This window comes from Orcinus orca, chromosome 16 (assembly GCF_937001465.1).
Source record: "Orcinus orca chromosome 16, mOrcOrc1.1, whole genome shotgun sequence".
NCBI lineage: Eukaryota > Metazoa > Chordata > Mammalia > Artiodactyla > Delphinidae > Orcinus > Orcinus orca.
This window is the reverse complement of record NC_064574.1, coordinates 71,627,245-71,648,101: the sequence shown is the minus strand read 5'-3', so window position 1 is coordinate 71,648,101 and position 20,857 is coordinate 71,627,245. Positions and strand designations below refer to the sequence as shown.

The 20,857-nt window shown below is 57.0% G+C and overlaps 3 protein-coding genes across 5 annotated transcripts; 2 read left to right on the top strand and 1 right to left on the bottom strand.

The window, feature by feature from the left end:
• Nucleotides 1-15: 15 nt before the first annotated feature.
• On the top strand, nucleotides 16-5,304 carry ALDOA (aldolase, fructose-bisphosphate A). 2 transcript variants are annotated; one of them, XM_004268648.4, is made up of 10 exons: nucleotides 81-149; nucleotides 1,186-1,249; nucleotides 2,587-2,713; nucleotides 2,799-3,010; nucleotides 3,480-3,534; nucleotides 3,665-3,825; nucleotides 4,173-4,256; nucleotides 4,374-4,548; nucleotides 4,713-4,912; nucleotides 5,001-5,304. In XM_004268648.4, the coding sequence occupies exons 3-10, from the start codon at nucleotides 2,602-2,604 to the stop codon at nucleotides 5,094-5,096; spliced, it is 1,095 nt and encodes a 364-aa protein (XP_004268696.1). In that variant the 5' UTR covers nucleotides 81-149; nucleotides 1,186-1,249; nucleotides 2,587-2,601; the 3' UTR covers nucleotides 5,097-5,304. The 2 variants fall into 2 exon arrangements, with proteins under 2 accessions (XP_049555339.1, XP_004268696.1); XM_049699382.1 differs by lacking the exon at nucleotides 1,186-1,249 and having other exon boundaries at nucleotides 16-149.
• A 2,325-nt stretch (nucleotides 5,305-7,629) lies between these two features.
• On the top strand, nucleotides 7,630-15,147 carry PPP4C (protein phosphatase 4 catalytic subunit). Of its 2 annotated transcripts, XM_004268646.4 has the most exons (9): nucleotides 7,630-7,786; nucleotides 8,018-8,179; nucleotides 11,672-11,723; nucleotides 12,254-12,304; nucleotides 12,528-12,629; nucleotides 13,244-13,417; nucleotides 13,510-13,636; nucleotides 14,428-14,617; nucleotides 14,703-15,147. In XM_004268646.4, the coding sequence occupies exons 2-9, from the start codon at nucleotides 8,082-8,084 to the stop codon at nucleotides 14,830-14,832; spliced, it is 924 nt and encodes a 307-aa protein (XP_004268694.1). In that variant the 5' UTR covers nucleotides 7,630-7,786; nucleotides 8,018-8,081; the 3' UTR covers nucleotides 14,833-15,147. The 2 variants fall into 2 exon arrangements, with proteins under 2 accessions (XP_004268694.1, XP_033282024.1); XM_033426133.2 differs by lacking the exon at nucleotides 7,630-7,786 and having other exon boundaries at nucleotides 8,082-8,179; nucleotides 11,672-11,928.
• Nucleotides 15,148-15,558: 411 nt separating this feature from the next.
• Nucleotides 15,559-20,777, bottom strand: TBX6 (T-box transcription factor 6). The gene is made up of 8 exons (XM_004268645.4): nucleotides 19,670-20,777; nucleotides 19,353-19,587; nucleotides 18,171-18,438; nucleotides 17,943-18,089; nucleotides 17,795-17,865; nucleotides 16,547-16,620; nucleotides 16,281-16,464; nucleotides 15,559-16,198 (listed from the first exon to the last, which is right to left on the bottom strand). Exons 1-8 carry the CDS (start codon nucleotides 19,785-19,787, stop codon nucleotides 15,985-15,987), a joined length of 1,311 nt encoding a protein of 436 aa, XP_004268693.1. The 5' UTR covers nucleotides 19,788-20,777; the 3' UTR covers nucleotides 15,559-15,984.
• Nucleotides 20,778-20,857: the final 80 nt, after the last annotated feature.

The following is a 20,857-nucleotide window of genomic DNA, read 5'->3' as shown; positions in this document are numbered from 1 at the left end:
GTGGTGAGGAAAGGGCAAGGGTCACCGGAGAAGGTCGGGGACATTGGTTGGGGGTAGGGCAGGAGCTGCCTTATAACCCAGCCCGGGTGTGGCCTGACTCACTCGCTGCTGACCAGGCTCTGCCCGCTCCTTCGGCCTCCTCCTCGCAGGTGGGCGCCAGCAGGACGGAGCGGGGGTGGGGCTGGGCTGAAGGCGTCGGGATTAAGAGGGGAGACCTGGCGGGTAAGATAGGGAGGCTAGAAAAATATCTGGGAGGCTGACAGCGGGCGGACGGATTTTATTTTGGAGAAGGAAGTCAGTGCCAGGGAGAAGTTTCGCAGGGACTCTGGCCCCGCCTCCCCAGACTTGCTTGGGCAGAGCGGTAGCCGGCGGGTTTCCGCTGGGTCTGGCTTTCGGGGGGCGGCCCGGGCGGCGGGAGCCAGACCCGCCGGAATGGGGCGCAGATGTCTCCCCGCGGGACACCCGGAACCGCTGCCGCCTCGCCTCCGCCCCTTGCCAACCCCTGCCGTCTCCTCGCGCTCCCCGTGCGTGCCCTCGCCGCCCTCTCTTCCGCCGGGGCTCGCAGTCGCTTGACCTCTGGATTCGGTTACAACGCGACGCACGCTGCCTCAGCGCAGCCGGAAGCTGGGGCTGCCCCGGGCCGCTGGACTGGGCCCCTGGCGGGGGAAGCTGAGCCTCAGTCTTTTCGGGCTGTGCCACCCGCTTTTCTCCGACCCGACCCCCACCGCATCCCCATCTCTGCCGGTGCCCCAAATCGGCTGAGTCACAGGGCCCCAAAGCACGCCAAGCGGGGGGGGAGTGGGGGGAGGAGAAGGGAGAGGGAGGGGAGGGCCCCCGCGACCCGCGGGATGTGGCCCGAATCACGTCCGAGGGGGACGGGGTGGGGGAAGGGATCGTGTTCTCGCCGCACTGTCCTCGCCCAAGCGCCGCCTCCGGGCTTCGCCTTTCGGGGGGCGGTCTCTCGCACAGTCCCTCGCCTGCAATTGGACGCCGGGGCGCCTCCGGACCCCTGCAAAGGGAAAATCTCCGCGGAGGGTGGAGCGGTGCCTTTATAAGGCGCGGCACCACCTCCTTCCCGCCCGCCCCCGCGCGCCCCCCCCCTCGGGAGCTGAGTAGGCTGCGTTCCCCTTGGAACGCGCCTCAGAACCAGAGTCCCGGTGACGACTGCCGTGTTCGCTCCCTCAGTCCACTCGCCAGCCCGCGGCTCTCCACCGCTGCACCCCACCAGTCCGCCCCTCTCCTGTGCCAGGTGAGCGCCCCTCGCCACGTGCGAAGGTCAGGGAGAGGGTCGTGGGGAAGGATCCGGGATGTAGTGGCGGGTCGGGCGTCCGCGCGGAGCCCCCCCACCCGGGCCCAGCATCTCCCCTCTCCACCACCACCCACACCTGTGCTCCTAGCCCAGACTCCCCAACTCTTCCAGCTTGAGCTCCCGCGGTTTGCTGCGCAGTCCAAGGGCCGCTCCGCGCTGAGTCACGGCAGGGAGGAAGGAAGCAGGGCGAGATGAAGTACCATTTCCCCCTCCCCTTTTCTTGTTAGGACTCTTGGTGCAAGTATTATGGCCCCTTTGCCTCTGCAGGGATCCTAGGAGGCCCCGAGGGGTGGGGGCCAGCTCATATACTGCCTCAGGGTTCCCGAAAGCGGGTGGTTGGTCCCTGTCCTGGGAGACGGGTGCCCCCGCCGAGCAGGGGAAACCCCTCGGCAGCTTCTGATGCCCCATGAACACTTTTCCCTATTTTTCCTTATCGGGTGACCTTGATTCTGAGCCTGGAACAGCTGCAGCCGCAGAGCAGACATGAGCATTTTTCAGGGGAGGGGGTGGGCGCTTGCCTTTCCTCCACATTCTCTCACCCTGTATGACCAGTGAGAGCGACAAACCACCCCTTTCCTCCACCTCGGGCTAGGCTTCCTCTGCGGCCCTTTTCTGGGCTTCTGATGACCCTCCTGCCTTTTTCCTAACACCCTTTTTCTAACAACCTCCCCCCACGGTGGGGGGAGAAGCCTGACCTTGGGGTGTCCTTGAGGCCATGGAGCCTGAGCCAGCCCTGGGATCTCTGCAAGGAACACTCCTGTAACAGTCAGAAGATCTGGGTGCTACGCTCACATCTGGCTCTAGGGTTGCTGTGTGGCTTGAAACACAGACCTTTTCCCTTTTCAGGCTCCTTTCAGATGAGGAGGTTGGGCCTTCTGCCTTCTGCACAACCTCTAATTCTAAAATACTCTGGTTCGGTTTTGCTTCCAGGCAAGGTGACCCCATGGCAGAGCGCAAGCCAGGAGGGTCCGGCTTCCACGTGACTTGCCTGTCCATGGCTCTGGCCTATTCCCTTTACCCCAGATGCCAGTATACAGCCCCACCCTCAGCTGGGCAACACCCAGCAACAGAGTTAGGAAAGGTACAGGAGGCAGGCCTAGTATAGGGAAGTCAGGTGTAGGGGAGAGCTGGGGACAGCAAGTGCCCCAAGTGCTGCCAGTTGTGGGGCAGGGGAGGTAGGGAACCTTTGCCCTGACCTCCAGGCAAGGGGCCTTGCTTGTTGGGAGACCACGGGAAGACCCTGCTAACTAGCCCTCCCTGGTCTGTCTCCTGCCCAGGAACCGACAGGCACCATGCCCCACCAATACCCAGCACTGACCCCGGAGCAGAAGAAGGAGCTCTCTGACATTGCTCACCGGATTGTGGCTCCGGGCAAGGGCATCCTGGCTGCAGATGAGTCCACCGGTGCGGGCAGGACACAGTGGGAGGAGGGCCCCAGGTTGGGGGTGATAGGCTGATCCCCTTATTCCCATGTGATGCTTCCCTCCAGGGAGCATTGCCAAGCGACTGCAGTCCATTGGCACCGAGAACACCGAGGAGAACCGGCGCTTCTACCGCCAACTGCTGCTGACTGCCGACGACCGCGTGAATCCCTGCATTGGGGGCGTCATCCTCTTTCATGAGACACTCTACCAGAAGACAGATGATGGGCGTCCCTTCCCCCAAGTTATCAAAGCCAAGGGCGGTGTTGTGGGCATCAAGGTGAGGGGGCTAGGCCTCAGGGTGTGAGATGTAAGATGGATCTGGGGGAAAGAAATCCAGAGTAGCAGGCTGGGGGATGAACTTCGGGTCGGAAGCCTGGAGACTTGGGTGGAGTCTGCCCCAGATCACCTCCAAATCGCGTGTAAAAAAGCTAGAAACATATGGGACCTGCTTGGCATTTTTAATCCTTGCAATTGTGAGAGGCAGGTGTTACACTTATTATACAATTGAAAAACTAGACGCTCAAGGCCATGAAGCGTTTTGCTCATAGGGTTAGTAAGTGGTAGGAGCCCCGGCTCTCTGTGTGTGTCCTGCTCTATAGGATCAGATAACGTGACTATGTGAAACATTTGCAAATCAGGAAAGATACTTGAGAGAGGAAGTAAAGCTGGGACAGGGCGGGGCTACAGAGGAGAAAAGGGCACTAGAGATCACTTCCCTGTCCTGTGTTGTTGCCCCACTCCAACAGGTAGACAAGGGTGTGGTACCCCTGGCAGGAACAAACGGCGAGACAACCACCCAAGGTGAGAACCGTTTAGCTCCCAGCCCTACCCACCAGCCCACCCAGCTCGGTACCCCTCTGGGTGCCCAGGGTGTGTGGGAGCCACGTGCCCCCTCCTCTGCCATGCTTTGATTCCTCCGTCCCCTCTACAGGGCTGGATGGGCTGTCGGAGCGCTGTGCCCAGTACAAGAAGGACGGAGCTGACTTTGCCAAGTGGCGTTGTGTGCTGAAGATAGGGGAACACACCCCCTCCACCCTCGCCATCATGGAAAACGCCAATGTCCTGGCCCGTTATGCCAGCATCTGCCAGCAGGTGGGCCTGTAGGTCCCCAAGAGGCCACTTCCCACCTCTTTCCATTCCAGCATGTCAGCTAGCCTGCCACCCATGTGCCAGGCTACCTACCTTCCCCAAGGCAACTGCCCCGGATCCTCACCAAGCACGAGGCTTGGGCCCGTGGAGGGCTCTGCAAGCAGAAGAGCAGAATAGGGGTTGTGCAGGTGGATCTGGGGAGATGGCTGATCTCCTGCAATCGGCCAAGGGCTGTGAAGCCAGGGGTCTCTGTCGTCATGGAGATAAGATCTTGGTCAGTGGCTGTGGAGAGCCGTAGGTGGGGCTCTGGGTTAGGAGGCCTGAAGGCTGCCCTGTCCCTCACCCCACAGAATGGCATTGTGCCCATCGTGGAGCCTGAGATCCTCCCTGATGGGGACCATGACTTGAAACGCTGTCAGTATGTAACCGAGAAGGTAGGTTGCCTGCCTGGGCAGTGAGGTGGGCTAGAGAGCTGGGCTGGGGGCCCTGGGGCTGACCCCCGTACCCCTCCCTGCTTCACCCCACCCTACTTTGGTCCCGCCCTGCCGTAGGTGCTGGCTGCTGTCTACAAGGCTCTGAGTGACCACCACATCTACCTGGAAGGCACCTTGCTGAAGCCCAATATGGTAACCCCAGGCCACGCCTGCACCCATAAATATTCTCACGAGGAGATTGCCATGGCAACTGTCACAGCGCTGCGTCGCACAGTGCCCCCCGCTGTCCCTGGTGAGACCCACACCCTCATCTTGACCTCTGGGAGGTAGACAGACTGTACCCATAAACCTTGTGCCCATGTGCTCTAATTTCCAGGTCAGCTTCTAGGGCCTCCTACCAGTCCCCCGGGTCTCTGACTACAGCCCCTACCCCCATTTCACCCCCTTCTTCTACAGGGATCACCTTCCTATCTGGAGGCCAGAGTGAAGAGGAGGCATCCATCAATCTCAGCGCCATCAACAAGTGTCCCCTGCTGAAGCCGTGGGCGCTGACCTTCTCTTACGGCCGAGCCCTGCAGGCCTCTGCCCTGAAGACTTGGGGTGGAAAGAAGGAGAACCTGAAGGCTGCCCAGGAAGAATACGTCAAGCGAGCCCTGGTGAGGATGGGGCAGGAGGTGGGCAGGGTGCTGGGGTGGATGGGATCTGAGAAGGAACCTTCTCACTCTGGCTCCTCTCCCCTTTTAGGCCAACAGCCTTGCCTGCCAAGGAAAGTACACCCCAAGTGGTAAGGCGGGGGCTGCAGCCAGTGAGTCCCTCTTCATCTCTAACCATGCCTACTAAGCGGAGGTGTTCTAAGGCTGCCCCCTCAACACTCCAGGCTCTGCCCCCTCCCACACTCACTCTTGAAGAGAGGGGGCCTCAACCGGGGCTCCAGGCTGCTCTTGCCCGTCACTCTTGCCTCCCTCGTGACATTGATGCCTGGTGTTGTCTGTGTACGCTAACTCCGCCATTTCCAGCCTACTGCCAATAAACAACTATTTAAGGGGGAGTCTGTTGTCCATGTCTGTGGTGTCTAGGGCAGGGGAGGGCTGGGGGAGGTGGCAGAGCCCAGAGGAGAAAGCGCCCTTGCATTATGTTCTTCCTTCTTGAGCAGAAAAATAGGTGAAGGAGGTGGACTAGTTTAATACTTTGTTTAATACTTGCCCAGGGCTTCAAGAGAAGAGCTTGTGAATTTTCTTCCAACCACCCAGTGCTCTGTTCCTTCTACCAGCAGCATCTGATAAGGCTTACAGTGGGGAAGCGCATGTGTAACTGCCGGTCTTAGGAGGCTGCAGCCTCAGCCTCAGTTTTAGGCCCAGAACACACAGGTGTAGAAGGCCCCTGTCAAAAAAAACAGCCACTGACAGAAACTAAGATTTCCTGAATCTATAGACCGTACAACATGATAAGTATTCTACAGGAGTAGGTACTGTTATTCCCAATTTGTCCTTAAGGCGATCTTGCCTCACTGTTTCTTGGTTGAAACAAGATTATTAATGCATGTCTTCTTAATCTGCACTGTTAAGCTTGTTTGTTTTCCCATCTTAAAAGGAGATGGGATTAGAGCTGACTTCTTAGACTCTGGGCTGTGGAACCCCTTGAAGAACCTGGAATCCTCTCTGACATCCACTTCAACAACACAGACACACACACACACAGAACTGTGGAGCTCAGGTTCCAGGTTAAGAACTGAACCTCTGTGGCTTCTGCATTCCATGAAGCCAGAATGAGGGCCCTGCACTTCCCTATACCGTGCTTTGAACCCTTCTCCGTTCACCCAGGCTGGGGTGTAATAGTAACTATATCAGATCTTTTTGGGTATTAAAGATCTTAGTCATAACCAACGACATAGTCCTGCCACTTCCCAAATTTCATGATGTGGACCATTTCCTGTCTGAGCTCTCCTCTAGAGGGGAAAAAAAAACTTCACCTTTCTGATCTCTGGACCTACTGAATCCCTATAGTCACTGCATAGAAACTTAGTACCTTGTAGGAATTTCAGAACTTAGTCCTTTACCTTTCTCTGCACATTTGCATCTGTTGCCTACATCCAAAACAGAACTGGTGTCTAGTGCCCCTTAAAACTGTGGCCTCACTTCTGTGCCTAGCCTCACTCAGCTCTCTGTGAAACAGTCTGAAGTAAAGCAACTAGAAATTGAGGGTCCATAGAAGATAGCAAAAAGGACATTCCAAAAGGGCTCTGACACCAGGAAGTTTGTTTAAAGACCAATCACTTCCTCTGCGTGCAGCAAGAGACTAGGGAAGCAGAGGACATCAAATGTCAGTTTGGGATGTTTTATAAAGTTTCTAATGACAAAGCGCCAGAAAGAGTAAGTGACAGAAGAAGAAACTAGAACTGAGAACACAGCTTTCCTGGGTTCAGATTTCAACTTTGGGGACTTCCCTGGTGGTGCAGTGGTTAAGAATCCACCTGCCAATGCAGGGGACACGGGTTCGAGCCCTGGACCGGGATGATCCCACATGCCACGGAGCAACTAAGCCCGTGCACCACAACTGCTGAGCCTGCATGCACCCTAGAGCCCACGAGCCACAACTACTGAAGCCGGCGTGCTGTGCTCCACAAGAGAAGCCAGCGCAATAAGTCCGCGCACTGCAATGAAGAGTAGCCCCTGCTCACTGCAACTAGAGAAAGCCTGCAGGCAGCAACGAAGACCCAACACAGCCAAACAAACAAAAACTTCAACTTCGATTCAAACCCAAAGTTCTTAGCTATGCAACCATGAACAAGTTACTTAACCTTTTTAAGCCAGTTTCCTCCTCTAAAAAAAAAGTAAAACTGCAGACAATAAGCAGCTGAGGGGTTTCAAAGGGACCATTCTGGAATCGGGGAGGTCATGTTAACTGAGGTATAGACTTGGTGTGGGGAAGGTGGACTCCTCCACTTCTAATTTCGGAGGTCCTCCACAGCAGAGACTTCTCTGGGGCCCTGGAAAGAGATCCGGACTGGAATTCCTTCACCATTGAACGAATACTTCTGTATGCCAACTGTTCCAGGCCTTGTTCAAAGTAAGCACTGGGGCTGCAAGTGTTAACAGGGCAAAGTTCCATCCCTCAGGGATTGTAATGGGGGAGGCCTGCTAAAACAGGTAAACAAAAACGTGTAACTTAAAGTTACAGGGTGGAGTCCCGGCTCAGCTCCAGTTTCCCTCACTGAGATGGGGGGACAGGACTGAGGCTCCCCAACATCCCTCGCAGCGCCAATCGGCTTAGCCCACAATCACTTCCGTCCGCTTGTTGCCGACATCCGGTTCCTTGGGCTCATTTCCATTCCCAGGCTTGAGGGGGTGGGGTAAGGGCGCGGCGTGGGAGGGGGAGTGTGTGTATGACGCCACGTCCGGCACGCGGCGGAACTAGTCTTCCTCTGCTTCCGCGGCGGGGCCGGAAGTGGAAGAGGTGGTGGCGGCGGCCCAAAGCGGAGGGAAGGGGGAAGACAGGGAACCCCGGGAGCCGGAGCCGGAGTTGCCGCGGCGGTAATAGTCTGAGACCCCTCTAGGCCACCGTCCCCCGCGCGGGCCCTTTGGGCTCGACGGGAGTTAGCGGGGGTGCTGCCCGGCCTGTGGGACGCTGGGGGCCCGGGAGCCGATGTGAGGAGAGGCGGGAGTGGGGAGGCCGGGCCAGCTCCAGAATCGAGTTGCCCCCGACCCCGACCCGGCGCCCCCTAGGGACACTCTGATCCGCGGGCTTGTCTTCGCCTTTCCCAGGAGACCCCTGTGCGGTGCGGAGGGGGCGGCGGCCCCGGCTCTGACCCGCGCCGGGGGGTGGGCCATGGCGGAGATCAGCGACCTGGACCGGCAGATCGAGCAGCTGCGGCGCTGCGAGCTCATCAAGGAGAGCGAAGTTAAGGCCCTGTGCGCTAAGGCTAGGTGAGTCCTGTGGCTCCGGGGAAGAGAGGCCTGGGGTTCCGGCCTCGGGCAAATCCAGCTGAGAACTTTGGGCCTGGCTCCTCCTGGAAGCTTTCCTGGAGAGGAGCGGAATAGCGCCTCTTCCCTCGAGGAGCAGCCAGCCTGTTGGGGGAAGACAGACCTGGATGAAGTCACTTGAAGTATTAGATGATGTGTTTTCAGTGGAGTTAGTTACAGAAAGTACTTAGGAAGCTCAGGGAAACAGCCCTGTCTGTCTGGGGGGGAACAGAGAACGTTTCTTGGAGGAACTTTGGGATAGACCTCGAAGAATAAGATGATAAAAGGGAGTGTCAGCAAGAACAGGAGTTCAAGGCAGAAAAACTAAAGACTCTGTGGTTTACAGTGTTCTTTTAATTCCAATAACAACCCTAAAAGGTGGATGGAATTGATCCCATCTTACAGGTGAGGACTCTCATATTCAGCAATTAAGGGATGGATCATGAAGCCAGTTCTCCATGTCCTGTCCCTTTTCGGGCCATAATGCAAGACAGTGGAGTTGGATCACTCTCATATTCATTGTGGGAGCCTAGGAAATAGTAGCCAATAAGCCAGAGTAGAACTAAGCAAGGTGTGGAGGGAGGCCCAACTCAGTTCTGTGGCAAGTAGGGTGACGTAGTGATGAAGAACCAGGTTTTGGAATATGATGGCACTAGGTTGGAATCAGCTCTGCCAACTTCCTCGCTGTGTTGGTGATGTTGAGGTCTCTGAGACTCTGTTTCTTCATGTGGGGATAATAGTACTTAATAAGATGGTTGGTGCTTGGGATGTGCTTAGCATAGGCTTTGGTAAAATGTAAGTGCTAGACAAACGTTGGGTGTTACTGAAATTATTTTGTAGGAAGAGGGCAATGCTGATATGGACAGAAGTTATTAGAGAAGGATTATGAGAGAAGGTGGCCTTGAAAGGTGAAAATAATTTGGATGGCTGATGGGGGCAGGCCCAGTGAGGAAGGGCATTCCTAGCAGGGTGAGAATAGGAGTGGAGCCCTGAGATGTGTGGGCAGCGGTGAGGAGACCAGTTACCTGCCTCCTGAGGAACTTTCCATGGCTTCCACCATGCTGGAGAATTGTGGGGAAAGTGCCAGCAGAACCACCCCACATTGATGGAACGACAGGCCCACTGCCAGCCTGGCCTTGTACTGCCAAAGAACTTGTATCCGTCTCCTTCCCACAGCCATCCAGTGAGGTTGGAATTATTAGGCCCATTTTACAGAACAGGAAGCTGTGACTCCTTGAAGCCTAGTGATTTGACCAAGGCCACCCAGAGAGAAAGTGGCCGTCAGGCTCTTTGCTTGGCTTTGCCCCACACAAACCTGTAACAGCCGGACAGGTCCTGCATGGATTTGGTGAACAGGCAGGGCCTGCTTTTAAATGCTCATCTGTGGCTCGTCATGTATTCAGTCTTCATTGCTCTTTGCAGCCCTGTGGAATAGGCAGGGCATGGGGTGAGTTTTTCACAGAGAGGACACTGAGCCTCAGAGAAGATAATGTCTTGCCCCTGGTCTCACAGCTGATCGGCGGGGAGCCTGGTTTTGGATCCAGGTCTTTGGCCATACTCCACGCTCACTGACAGCCAGGCAGACAGACATTTAGACTCTGTGAGAGGCAGCAGGGGGCTACTGAGGGGTGGAAGGGTCCTGCCCAGCTCCTAAGATGGAGCTTGGAGGTATTAGGCTCAGGCCTGAGGTGGCCATTGTAATCCCAGGCCCAATCTGGAGGAGGACCAACTCTAGCACCTGGCCATGGCCTCCTGAGGACCCACCAGGGGCCCAGGCTGAGGCTGGTCGTGTCAGGAGCTTTTGCTTGCTCAGAGGGTATGGAGGCTCAAAACCTTGGAACTACAGAGGCCTGGGAGCTGAATTTGCTCTTGTGAAAAACATCAGCACATTAGAACGGCCGAGGGTTTTGAATCGGGGGTGGTCTTCGGTAGGAAGTATGGCCTTGTCACCTATAAACAGTGTGACCCTGGTCAAGTCACTCTACATCTCCAAGTCTTTGAAATCCTTACGGAGCCTGCATGAGATTCTTCATATCCAGGGTCAGGGTCTGGCGCTTTGGTCGGCAGTGTTCGTTGTGGAAGTGAAGGTGAGCAGGTGTGAGCCGTGAGAGGGCTGGTGGTGTGCTGCAGGTGACAGAGCTGGGGCCTGGTTCCCACGCTGTGCTGAGGCCTTGCTGGCACTGAGGTAGGTTGCAACCCAGAGTCTGTGGAAGGGGCTGGTATAAAGTCTCAGGAAATTGGGTCCCCGAGGTTCCAATTCAGCCACTCTCCAGCTTTGTGACCTCGATTCTGACCCTTTTTTCTCTAAAGCCTCAGTTCCTTTGTCAGATGAGGATGGAAGGAACCTCCCGAGTCAGTTGGAAAGGTCATTATAAGCAGTCACGTGGCGGATGTTTGGCACAAGACGCAGTACAGGTGGGAGAGCCTTGCTGCTGTTTGGCCACTTGGGCCACCGCCAGCGCCTCCTGCCACTCCTGGAAACCGAGGCACACCTCCCTGGAGCCACCTTAGTCATAGAGAGCACCCTAAGCCCAGGGAACTCCTGGTCTTGTGGGAGGGGACTGGCAGAGAGAGGGCTGAGCAAGTGCCTCCCACATCAGACTAGCTTGGTAAGGGCCACACTCTGGAGCAGGCTGCCTTGGTTCAGTTTCTGCCTGTGTGACTGGCCGCTTTCTTCATCTGAGCCATAGGAATCATCACAGTGCCTGCCTTCGAGGGTGGTGGTTTGATTACCTGCATCATCTGTGCAGAGCTCTTACTACCGTCCTGGCACGTGGTATGAACTGAAGTGTTCACGGCTGCTGTGATCATCAAGGACAAAATCTAGAAACACGGCACTACTTACTATTAGGTGTCTGTAATGGACAAAGCAATGTCATGTCAAGCTCACTCAGGTAGAAGTTGACTGCACTGCAAGGAGAAAGGGAGGACAAAGTCCTCACTTCCTCTAAATAAATAATAGAAAAGCATCAACAGCGTATCACTTTGAAGGTGCCTCCGACGGCCGGCCTGCCCAGGGCACCAGCCCTATTACTTGGGACAGTCCGGGAGGAGGCCCCTGTGGTGGGGAGAGAAGGGCTGTAAGAGCTCAGCCAAGGGCACGGTCTCTGAGCAGAGGGCCCTGTGGAGAGGAGGAGGAGGACATCTCTTTTCTGGGAGTAAGTGCTGGCTGTGTGAAAGGGAGCAGCATGGAGGGTCAAGGTCGGGAAAGTCCCAGACTCCTTGCAAAGGCTGAACGAGAGCTTGGGCTTTGGCCTGTTGGCAGCAGGGAGCCACACACAGAAGGGTCTCGAGCAGTGGGGCTGTGGTCAGGCTATCCTGGGGAAATTGCACACCTCCGACCTGCCCCCTAGAGGTTCAAGGACAGCCTCATATCCTCCCCTACCCCGCAGAAAAGGTCAGGAATAGGGTTGGGCTGGCTCACCTTTGGTGACCCTGGTCTTCTCCTGTCTTCAGAGAGATCTTGGTGGAGGAGAGCAACGTGCAGAGGGTGGACTCGCCAGTCACAGTGAGTACCCGCTGTCCCTCCACAGCCTGGCTTGGTCTTTTAGGCACGTGGTCATTCCCGTTAATCTTGTGGGCTCTGAGGTCTACCCCTCATCCCTGAGAGCCCCATCTTCAGGGGAGCTTTGCTAGAAGAATTGGCTGTTATGGGCAGGGTCTTTGGAGTCGTTGGAGGGATGCTCTTGACCAGGGCAGAAGAACTCAGTTTGGTGAGTGATGACTCCATGTGTTCCTGTGTGTTATTAGTGACTTTATTCTGGGTGCCTGGTGGGGAGTAGGGAGAGGAGGGGGCCAGGTCCTCTGGGAGCTGCAGGTCTAGCTGGAAAGAATTGGCTCTAGCTCTTGCCCCCAGAATAGTTGGCACTCAGTGCGGGATGGGGGGATTGGAGTAGGAGAGTAGATTCTTGGCCCTGAGAAGCAGAGGCTTAGCCGAGAGAGATAAGGATCTTCTCAAGCAGTGGGTGTTTTGAAGGACAGCCACTGGTAGCAGAGGCTTTCGGACTGTTGAGTTCCGACCTGCTTTCTCACTTCCAGGTATGCGGTGACATCCATGGACAATTCTATGACCTCAAGGAGCTGTTCAGAGTGAGTGTGGGGAAACAATGGGAAAGGTGACCTGGGGGATGACTGGAAGACCCCTTTAACTGAGAGTGGAAACTTTCGAGTTAGGTGAGTGGAGTGGAGGCCAGAGGCCCCTAGTCAGGTGGGCCCATTGTGAAAGAAGGGCCTCAACTTGACTGGAAATGGGCCACCACAGTGGGTCGGGGACAGTTTAGGACCAAGCAGAACCTTCTTCCTCCCTCCCCAGGTGGGAGGCGACGTCCCTGAGACTAACTACCTCTTCATGGGGGACTTTGTGGATCGTGGTTTCTACAGCGTCGAAACGTTCCTCCTGCTGCTGGCACTTAAGGTGGGACCCCCCGACTTCTGGACCCCAGACCTGGGCCACCTCAGGCCTGACCTGTCTGCATCCTTTCCGCCCTCATCTCCTGCCCATCCACCCCCAACTCTTGAGCTGTGCTGCTGGTGACGGACACATTCTGCTTGGGTGGTCAGAGAAGCTTTCCTTGACTTGGGGACATCTGATTGGGCCCCTGGAGGATGAGGTCAGAGGGACGGCATTGTAGGGGAGGAAATAGAGGCTCATCCAGTTCAGAAAGTGGCAAGGAGTTGAGTTCAGCTGGGTGCATTATCCATTGCGGGAGAGAGGCTGTAAGGGACCAGATGACAGAGTGCTCTGAGTGTCTCGCTAAGGGCTTGGTCTGTACCTGGTGGATGAAGGAGGGGCCGTTAGGTTTGTAGTTGATGTGAGGGGGGCAGGAGGTGGGAGAGGATTCAGCTTTGCATCCTCTGGAGGAGGGACCGGGAGTGTGTGAGGTGGATGTAACACAGTTCAGGCAGAGGTGACATGAATCTGGGCCACGGCAGTAGTGATGAGGATGGAGCGGGGCTGGCAGATGTGAGGGCATCTAGGAGCACGAGACAGAGCCTCGACCCCAGGCCTGGCATGGTGCCTACCTCCAGGTTCGCTATCCTGACCGCATCACCCTGATCCGGGGCAACCACGAAAGCCGTCAGATCACCCAGGTCTACGGCTTTTATGACGAGTGTCTGCGCAAGTACGGCTCGGTGACCGTGTGGCGCTACTGCACTGAGATCTTTGACTACCTCAGCCTGTCGGCCATCATCGATGGCAAGGTAGGCCCGCCACACAGCTCCCGGGGATGGGAGAGATGGAAGAGGCACCGGGCCTCAGCCTCCCTTCCCACCTGTCTCGCTCTCCCCTGTAGATCTTCTGTGTGCACGGGGGCCTTTCCCCCTCCATCCAGACACTGGACCAGATCCGGACAATTGACCGAAAGCAAGAGGTGCCTCATGACGGGCCCATGTGTGACCTGCTCTGGTCCGACCCTGAAGGTGAGGGCAGGAGCTCTACTCTTAGTTTAGTGGGTGACTCGGGGTCCTGTGGTTAAAGCAGGTGCCTCGAAGGGACAGCCCAAGCCGGTGAGTTTGGGGCAGAGCAGAGCGGGGCTGGTCCTCACTGGCGTCCGTGCTTGACGGCCAACTGGCTGGCACCCTTGAGGAGGAGGAGAGCATGGGGAGCTGGGTGCTTTGAGCTGGGGGATTGGTGGGGATGTATGTCATTGCTCAGGGGCTTGTTGAGGACAAAATCATCGGCTCCCTGAATGTGAAGGGGCTTCTGCAGAGGTCAGACTCCCAGAATGGTAGCCCCCTGAGGACCCCTCACTTTGTGGGCCTCCTCAGCTAGTATGGAGCAGAGCCGGGATGAAAGCCAAGCCTCCTCATCCCCGTCTAGGGCTCTTGTGCTGTAACAGCAGCCTCCACTCCCTCGCTGCCCTGTTACTACCTCCCCGCCGGCTGGGCAGCCCGGGGTCACAGGTGCTGTCCTGGTGTGGTTACTGTCAGCACCTCCTTTCGCTCTTGTGTGTACCTGTTTGGACAGTAAATTACATGGTCACCCTGATGGTGAGGTGGCTCAACTATCAGGAAATTCTTTCTTCTTTGGAGCTTATCTGCTTCAGCATTTGCTGTCCTGCCCCCAGGCTCCCTCAACGCATTCGGGCCCTGTGCTCCTGCTGCACAGGCCTAACTGGGGGAGGGACAGGGCACTCTCCTGCAAAGGGCCGCGGATAGCCACTGATGCCCTGAAGACACCCTCTCGGCATCCCTACCCTCATCTGCCTCAGACACAACAGGCTGGGGCGTGAGCCCCCGTGGGGCTGGCTACCTATTTGGCAGTGACGTGGTGGCCCAGTTCAATGCAGCCAACGACATTGACATGATCTGCCGCGCCCACCAACTAGTGATGGAAGGTTACAAGTGGCACTTCAACGAGACTGTACTCACTGTGTGGTCGGCACCCAACTACTGCTACCGGTGAGCTGCCTGGGCTGGGAGGTTGAGGTGGGGATCTAGGCTGACCCGACCCGCTCCTTTAACACTGCTGCCCTCCGACTTCCAGCTGTGGGAATGTGGCAGCCATCTTGGAGCTGGACGAGCATCTCCAGAAAGATTTCATCATCTTTGAGGCCGCTCCCCAAGAGACACGGGGCATCCCCTCCAAAAAGCCCGTGGCTGACTACTTCCTGTGACCCCTCTGGCCCCTGCCCCCTCCAGCCCCTCTGGCCCCTGGACCACTGTGACTCTGCCCTCTTCAGACGAAGGCTGGGGGGCTGTCCCCGGCTATGCTGTCCCCCCAAAAGAGGGCACTTCGCGGGTGAGGACTTTTCTGGAGAGGCTTGGAGCCTTGGCTCCATGTTCCTCCTCCCGTGTCTCCCCACTTGAACCGTGAAGTTTCCAATAATTTTGTTTTTCTTTTTTTTTCTTTTTTTTTTGTTTGTTTTTAGATAAAAATTTTGAGAAGAAAAAAAAAAAAGAAAAAAATCTAATAAAAGAAGAAAAATGGTCTTTGGGTTTGTGTCGGAATTGATTGGGGATGAGCAGTGGTGCCAGCGCAGCCTGGTAGACGTCAGGACATTGACTGCCCTGGAACCCCAGTCCTGCCAGCAAGGTGCGGCTCAGGCGTCAACTTGCCCAGAGCCTCCTGGTCCCCATCCAGTGACAGTGACCGCTCCCGAGGGCTTCCTGAGTGCTAGGTAGAGGGGCGGCTTCTCAGGCAGCCCTATTTAATTCTCAGAACATTGAGTGTCAAGACACTGATTCCCCCGTTTTCCTGAAGAGGAAACAGGCCCAGAGTGTTGATTTACACGCACAAGGTCAAGCAGCTGGAAATGACAAGTCTAGACTGGGGCCTGGGTCTCCTCACAGAACCTGTGCTCACACAGCCCCGCTCCGGGCCGAACACCATTAGCTCAATGTTTCCAGAACACTGATGTCTTCCGAGTTTTATTAACAAAAGATACTCTAGTCCTGAGAAGAGACCGGCGTGGCTTGCACTGGGGCGAGGGGGTAGAACTTGCCGGGCCCAAGGGTGAGGCTGGGAGGTGGGAGTGCTGGTCCCAGGTCCCATTTGGCCAGGCAAAGCCTCCCTCCATTCACACTGAGGTGAGAGCCGGGAAGGGGAAGCTGGCCCCAGCTGGACTCCCAGCGGCTTAGCCAGAGCTTTGAAGCCAGAGGGGGGTAGGAGTGAAATCAAAGTGTGAAGTGGGGTGGGGGAGGCCCGAGGCAGCCATTTGGCGTGGGGGATGGGGCCAGTGGAAGTGAGGGGGCAACAGGCCTGGGGGAGGGGAACTGGAGGTTTGTGATGGAAGATGGGGAGGGAGGCAGAGGGGCTTAGCAAAGGCTCAGTACATTGGTTTGGAGCCCACATCCAGGTAAGCCCCAGGCCCAGGGTAGGGCAGAGGGAAGGGGCCCCCTTGGAGGAAGTGCGAGGCAAAGGACGCTGGGGGTGCCGCTGCTGGGTATCCTGAGCCTGGTGGCCCGGGTTGGAGCTCCAGGAAGGCAGCTGAGTAGGGGGCTGGGCGCCCAGAGTCTGGAGCCTCAGGGAAGCTGGGGTTCCTGAAGTGCAGAGAGGAATCAGAACAGGGGAGAGGGATCCCCAGCCTGGAAGAGCCCAGCCCTGTGCCCTTGCCCCACTCACCTGGTCGGAAGGTGACCAGGGGCCCCGTGGAAAGCTGCAGGGTGCAGAAGGTAGGCCTCAGCACTGGGGCCACCACAGGGAGGAGCTGGGGCCGGGGCAGCTTCCCCGGGCGCTGGGGCCTGCTCTGGATCTGACTCACGAGCGTCCCCGCCCAGGGTGGAATCACAGGGACCACCCGGTGCATCTGGGGAGACAGAAGGGACAGTGTGGGCTAAGGAGGATCAGCATCTCAGGCCTGGCCCCATCACCACTGGGCCTACACTCACCTCCACTCCCATAGGTCGCTGTGGCTACTGGCTCTGGGCCCCGCAGTTTCCTCTTCACACGGGCGTCTCGCTCCCTGGGGAACAGTGATGATGATGATGATGATGATGATGATGATTGATGATGATGATGATGACGATGATGATAATGGTGATGGTGATGATGGTAATAAGAGCACTTACCAGGTGCCAGGCATTTCACCCAGGGACCCTATCAGGTAGGTGCCACTTTATACCCATTTTACAGAAGAAGAAATGGAAGGCCAGAGAATTAAATGACTAGGAAATAGCAGAGCTGGGATTTATTCTCCACTTAACAACTTTCTAATGGTTTCCTATTGCATTTAGAATCCGTGGAGACTCCTTCCCAAGCAACAAGGCCAGGGCGTGGTCTGGTCCCAGCTCATGCCACCTTGTTCACTCTGCCCATCTCCACCAGCTGCCTTTCAGCCACACTCTGGAATCCCCGTCTGTCCCCTCTTCACCTGCTTTACTCCTCCTTCTTGTCTCAGTTCAAGCATAACTTCCTCAGAGGAGGCCTCCTGACTTCCCACAGCACCACACGCCCTCCCTGATAACCTTTGTCGAGAGTGATACTGTTACATTAGTTAGGGTGATCCTTGAATGAATATCTATCTCTTCTGCCTGACTCAAAGTGTCTTGAGGGCAAGGGCCAGCTCTGAAGGGGTTAGTTAGAAGCCAGTGTGCTAACGAATGAAACCTTTACAGCCCACCATAACCTGGCTACCCATCACCTCTCTCACTCCACACCCGCCATACCGCAGGCATGCTCCCACCTCAGGGCCCTGGCATGTTCCCAGGTATCCACCTGGCTCCCTCCCATACTTCCTCCGAGTCTTTTCTCAAATGTCCGCTTAGTGAGGCATTTCCAGGCCTCTTATCTAATAAATACCTCTCTCCATTCCTTCTGATCCTCGCTTGCTTTCTTTTCTCCTTAGAACTTACCCCTAACATATTATATATTTATTTCTCTTGTCTACTCCGCCCACTAGAGTATCACCAGTTCCATGAGGGCAGGGGCTTTGGTTTGTTCACTGTTGTATCCTCACTGCCTAGAACTGTGCCTGGCACATAAGCTGGTGCTAAATAAGTATTTGTCAAATCAGTGAGTGAATACATGCTTTTACTTACATTGTGTTCCTGGCATCCAGCACAGTGCCTGGCACACAGTGGACGATTAATAAACATTTGATGAATGAACGAGTGAATGAATGAATGAATGATGCCCACCTCTTACAGTTTCTGCCATTCTCCCGGAAGCCCTTGGCAAAGGGGTTGGCTGCGATCTTCAGTTGTGTGATCTGGGGGTGCACATCCAGAGTCAAAACTCCCACAGCCTGGGCAGGGCACGGCCACCCCCTCAAGCAGGGTCACTCACCCGTGGGTTCTGGTAGGCTGTCACGGAGATGAACATGGTCTCGGAGAAGCGGAAGGAGGCAACGCCCCCCCAGTGTTGGCTGCAAAGCTGGGCGGCCCGCACCAGGTGTATGCGGGGCTGATACTTATGCATGGAGTGCAAGATCAGCTGGGAGGGAAGAAACAGGCGTGACCCCCTACCCTGGTCCCACCCCCAACCCTTATCCGGGGGTCCCAGCCTGGGCCTCACGTGGCCATGGGGGTCCAGTGTGCTGTTGGTGAGCTTGACACGATGGAAAGACACAGGCTGCCGCATCCAGTGGGCACCGGTGGCAGGAGAGTCAGGATGAATGTAAACGCGGTCAGGCAGGCGGGGCTCTGCCTTGCCGCTGGGCTCCCAGCGCCGGCCCTGCCAGCGGTAGCGAGCCCCGTCCACTGGAACCACATCCAGAAGAAACAGGTAGCGGGCCTCGGGGTCCAGGCCAGTGACTGATACTCGGCAAGCAGGGAACATGCGCCTGCACAGGGGAAGGGACGGGAGAGGCCTGGAGCTACTCAGTGGCCGGCGGTGGGCACAGCACTCGCAAGAAGGCATAGCCACTGGCTCACGCAGTTGTCACAGAAAATCGAGGGATGCGGAATCAGAACTTAGAGGGCAGGATCTTAGAGCTATAAGCTTGTCTCATCCCATTTTACAGACGAGAAACAGGACCAACGGGGTCAGGTGATCTGACCAGAGTCACACAGCAGGTTAGGAGCAGAGTCCGGACTCCTGACCCCTGGCCCCTCAAACTCCATTTGCAGAAGCAGGAGTGACACACTTTTCTTCTGGAAATCTTGCCAGGAGCCTTCTGCTCCCCACCCTGGTCTCCTCACTTGATCTCCAGCACCAGAATCTACAGCTGCTGGACAAACTTGCTTCAGAGAAAATAAAAAGGGGACTCACCACGCTAGTGCCTGAGCTCCTGGCCTAGATAAAGACTGCACACTGACCATATCCCTGCCTCCAAGGTGACCCCTGATCCTGGCCAGACTTCCCTGATGCTGGTCAGTGGCTGGCCCTTGACCCCAGTCATAGTCTGAATGCTGACTCTAGGCACAGACTGACCCCTGATCTAGGCCACATACTAACTCATAACCCAGCCCGACCTTCTGCCCCCAGCCCAGACTGACCTAGGACCCTTGCCATAGGTTAGTCCCCAAACCAGCCACAGACTCCACAGACTGACCCTTGACACTTGCCACAGAATGACCCCTGGTCCAGCCACAGAAGAACCCCTGACCCAGGCCACAGTCACACTCTGAACTCAGGCAGAGCTCTAGCCTCCCTAGGAATCCCCACACGTAGCCCCATCACCGGGGACTCTGCCTTTCCCAAGAGACCCCCACCAGGAACACACTGGGTCTTCAGACCCTGGCCCAGACCCCTCACCTCCCAGCTTTGGTGATGATCATCTCTGTTCCCACGGAGTTGAACTCTTTCCACAACTCCCGGTTGTCCAGGCTCAGGCTGACTCCGGGGAGTGGATGAAGGCTCTCTGGGGCTGGAGGGGGCGCCTCAGTGCCCAGGGTTGGGGGCAGCGGGGGTAGAGGTGGGGGAGCGGCCAGAGTTCGGGGAGCAGCCTCAATCCCGGAGAGGAAGCAATCCAGTTTGGGAGCGTCCAGATCTGGAGATGGGAGGAGAATGAGCCAGCCGAGGGCCACAGCCTCCACCCCAGTTCCTACCCAGGAGCTGCTCCCACTGCTCACCGGGGTAGCGGTAGCCCTCTGCCAGGGCAGGCGGGAAGCTGGAATCTGCTCCGGGCTGGGGGGCCCCTAGGCGGTAGCCGGTCCCCAGGGAGGGGTACAACTCTCGTGGATGGTACATGGAGTAGTCCTGTCTGGCCTCAGGTCACGCTGCCTAGAGTGCCCCAGTGCTGAGAGATGCCCCCTTTATAGCTCACAGCTCAGCCCCTTCCAGACCCAGGATCACAGCCCCTCCCCTCTTTGGGGCCCTGGAGTTAGGCTGGGGTGGAGACCCCTGGGGCCTGGAAGGGGTCCGAGAGCGGGCCGGATACCTGGGTACCCTCCCCTCCCCCCCAGGCTTCATTAGCCCCGACCCCCTGCCCCCTCATTACATAATTAACTCCTCGGCCTGATTGATCCCCGGGGCTCGACAGGGACGCAGTTTGGCGCTTCCGGCCAGCTGGTCCCCGTTCCCACGGGGGGAGCCCCGGCTAGGGATAAGCTACTGAGGGGCGGGGCCTGGACCCTGGGATGGAGCCTGGAGTCCTGGGGCAGCCCCTGGCGCCCCAGACTTTTCTGGCAGGTGACCCCCCCCCCCCCCTTCACTTGGAGGATGAGACTTGGAGGGACGAAGCATGACTGGAGGGAAGGAGCAGGGCTGGAGGGACGCGACCAGAGCTTGTTGTTAATGCGGGGCACCGGGGACCTCGAGGAGTCCGCAGACGAGGCCTGAACTCTGGAGTCCTTCCCAGTTCCCATTCTGAAAAACCTCCAGCCTCGGCCAAGTCTCAAAAGTTTAGAGACGCCGACAGCTCGACGATCTCTGACCGCTGACGCCCGGGTTTCCCAGAAGGTCCCGCGTTGGGGAACCCTCAGAACTACACTTCCCAGCAGGCCCAGGGCCGAGGTTTGGCGCGAAGGAAACAGGCAGGTGCCGCTGGGGCCGCTGGAAGTTGTAGTTGGGACGAGGCGGGGCGGTGAAACCCGCGGAGCAGTTGCCTCTCAGGAGAGCTGCCCCTAGGCGACGTCAAAACGTTTAGGCTGAGAAGATGCACATCAGCTGAGGTCAAGGCCTAGCGAGCTAGAGTGGGCGCGGGAATCTCCACCTGCAGTGAGATCCGCCCCCGGTGCTAGAGAAGGTAGCTGAGCCCCAGGAGCGAAGGCTCCCAGCTTTGACCGCCGTGCCTACCACCCCATGTTTCTGGGACTCAA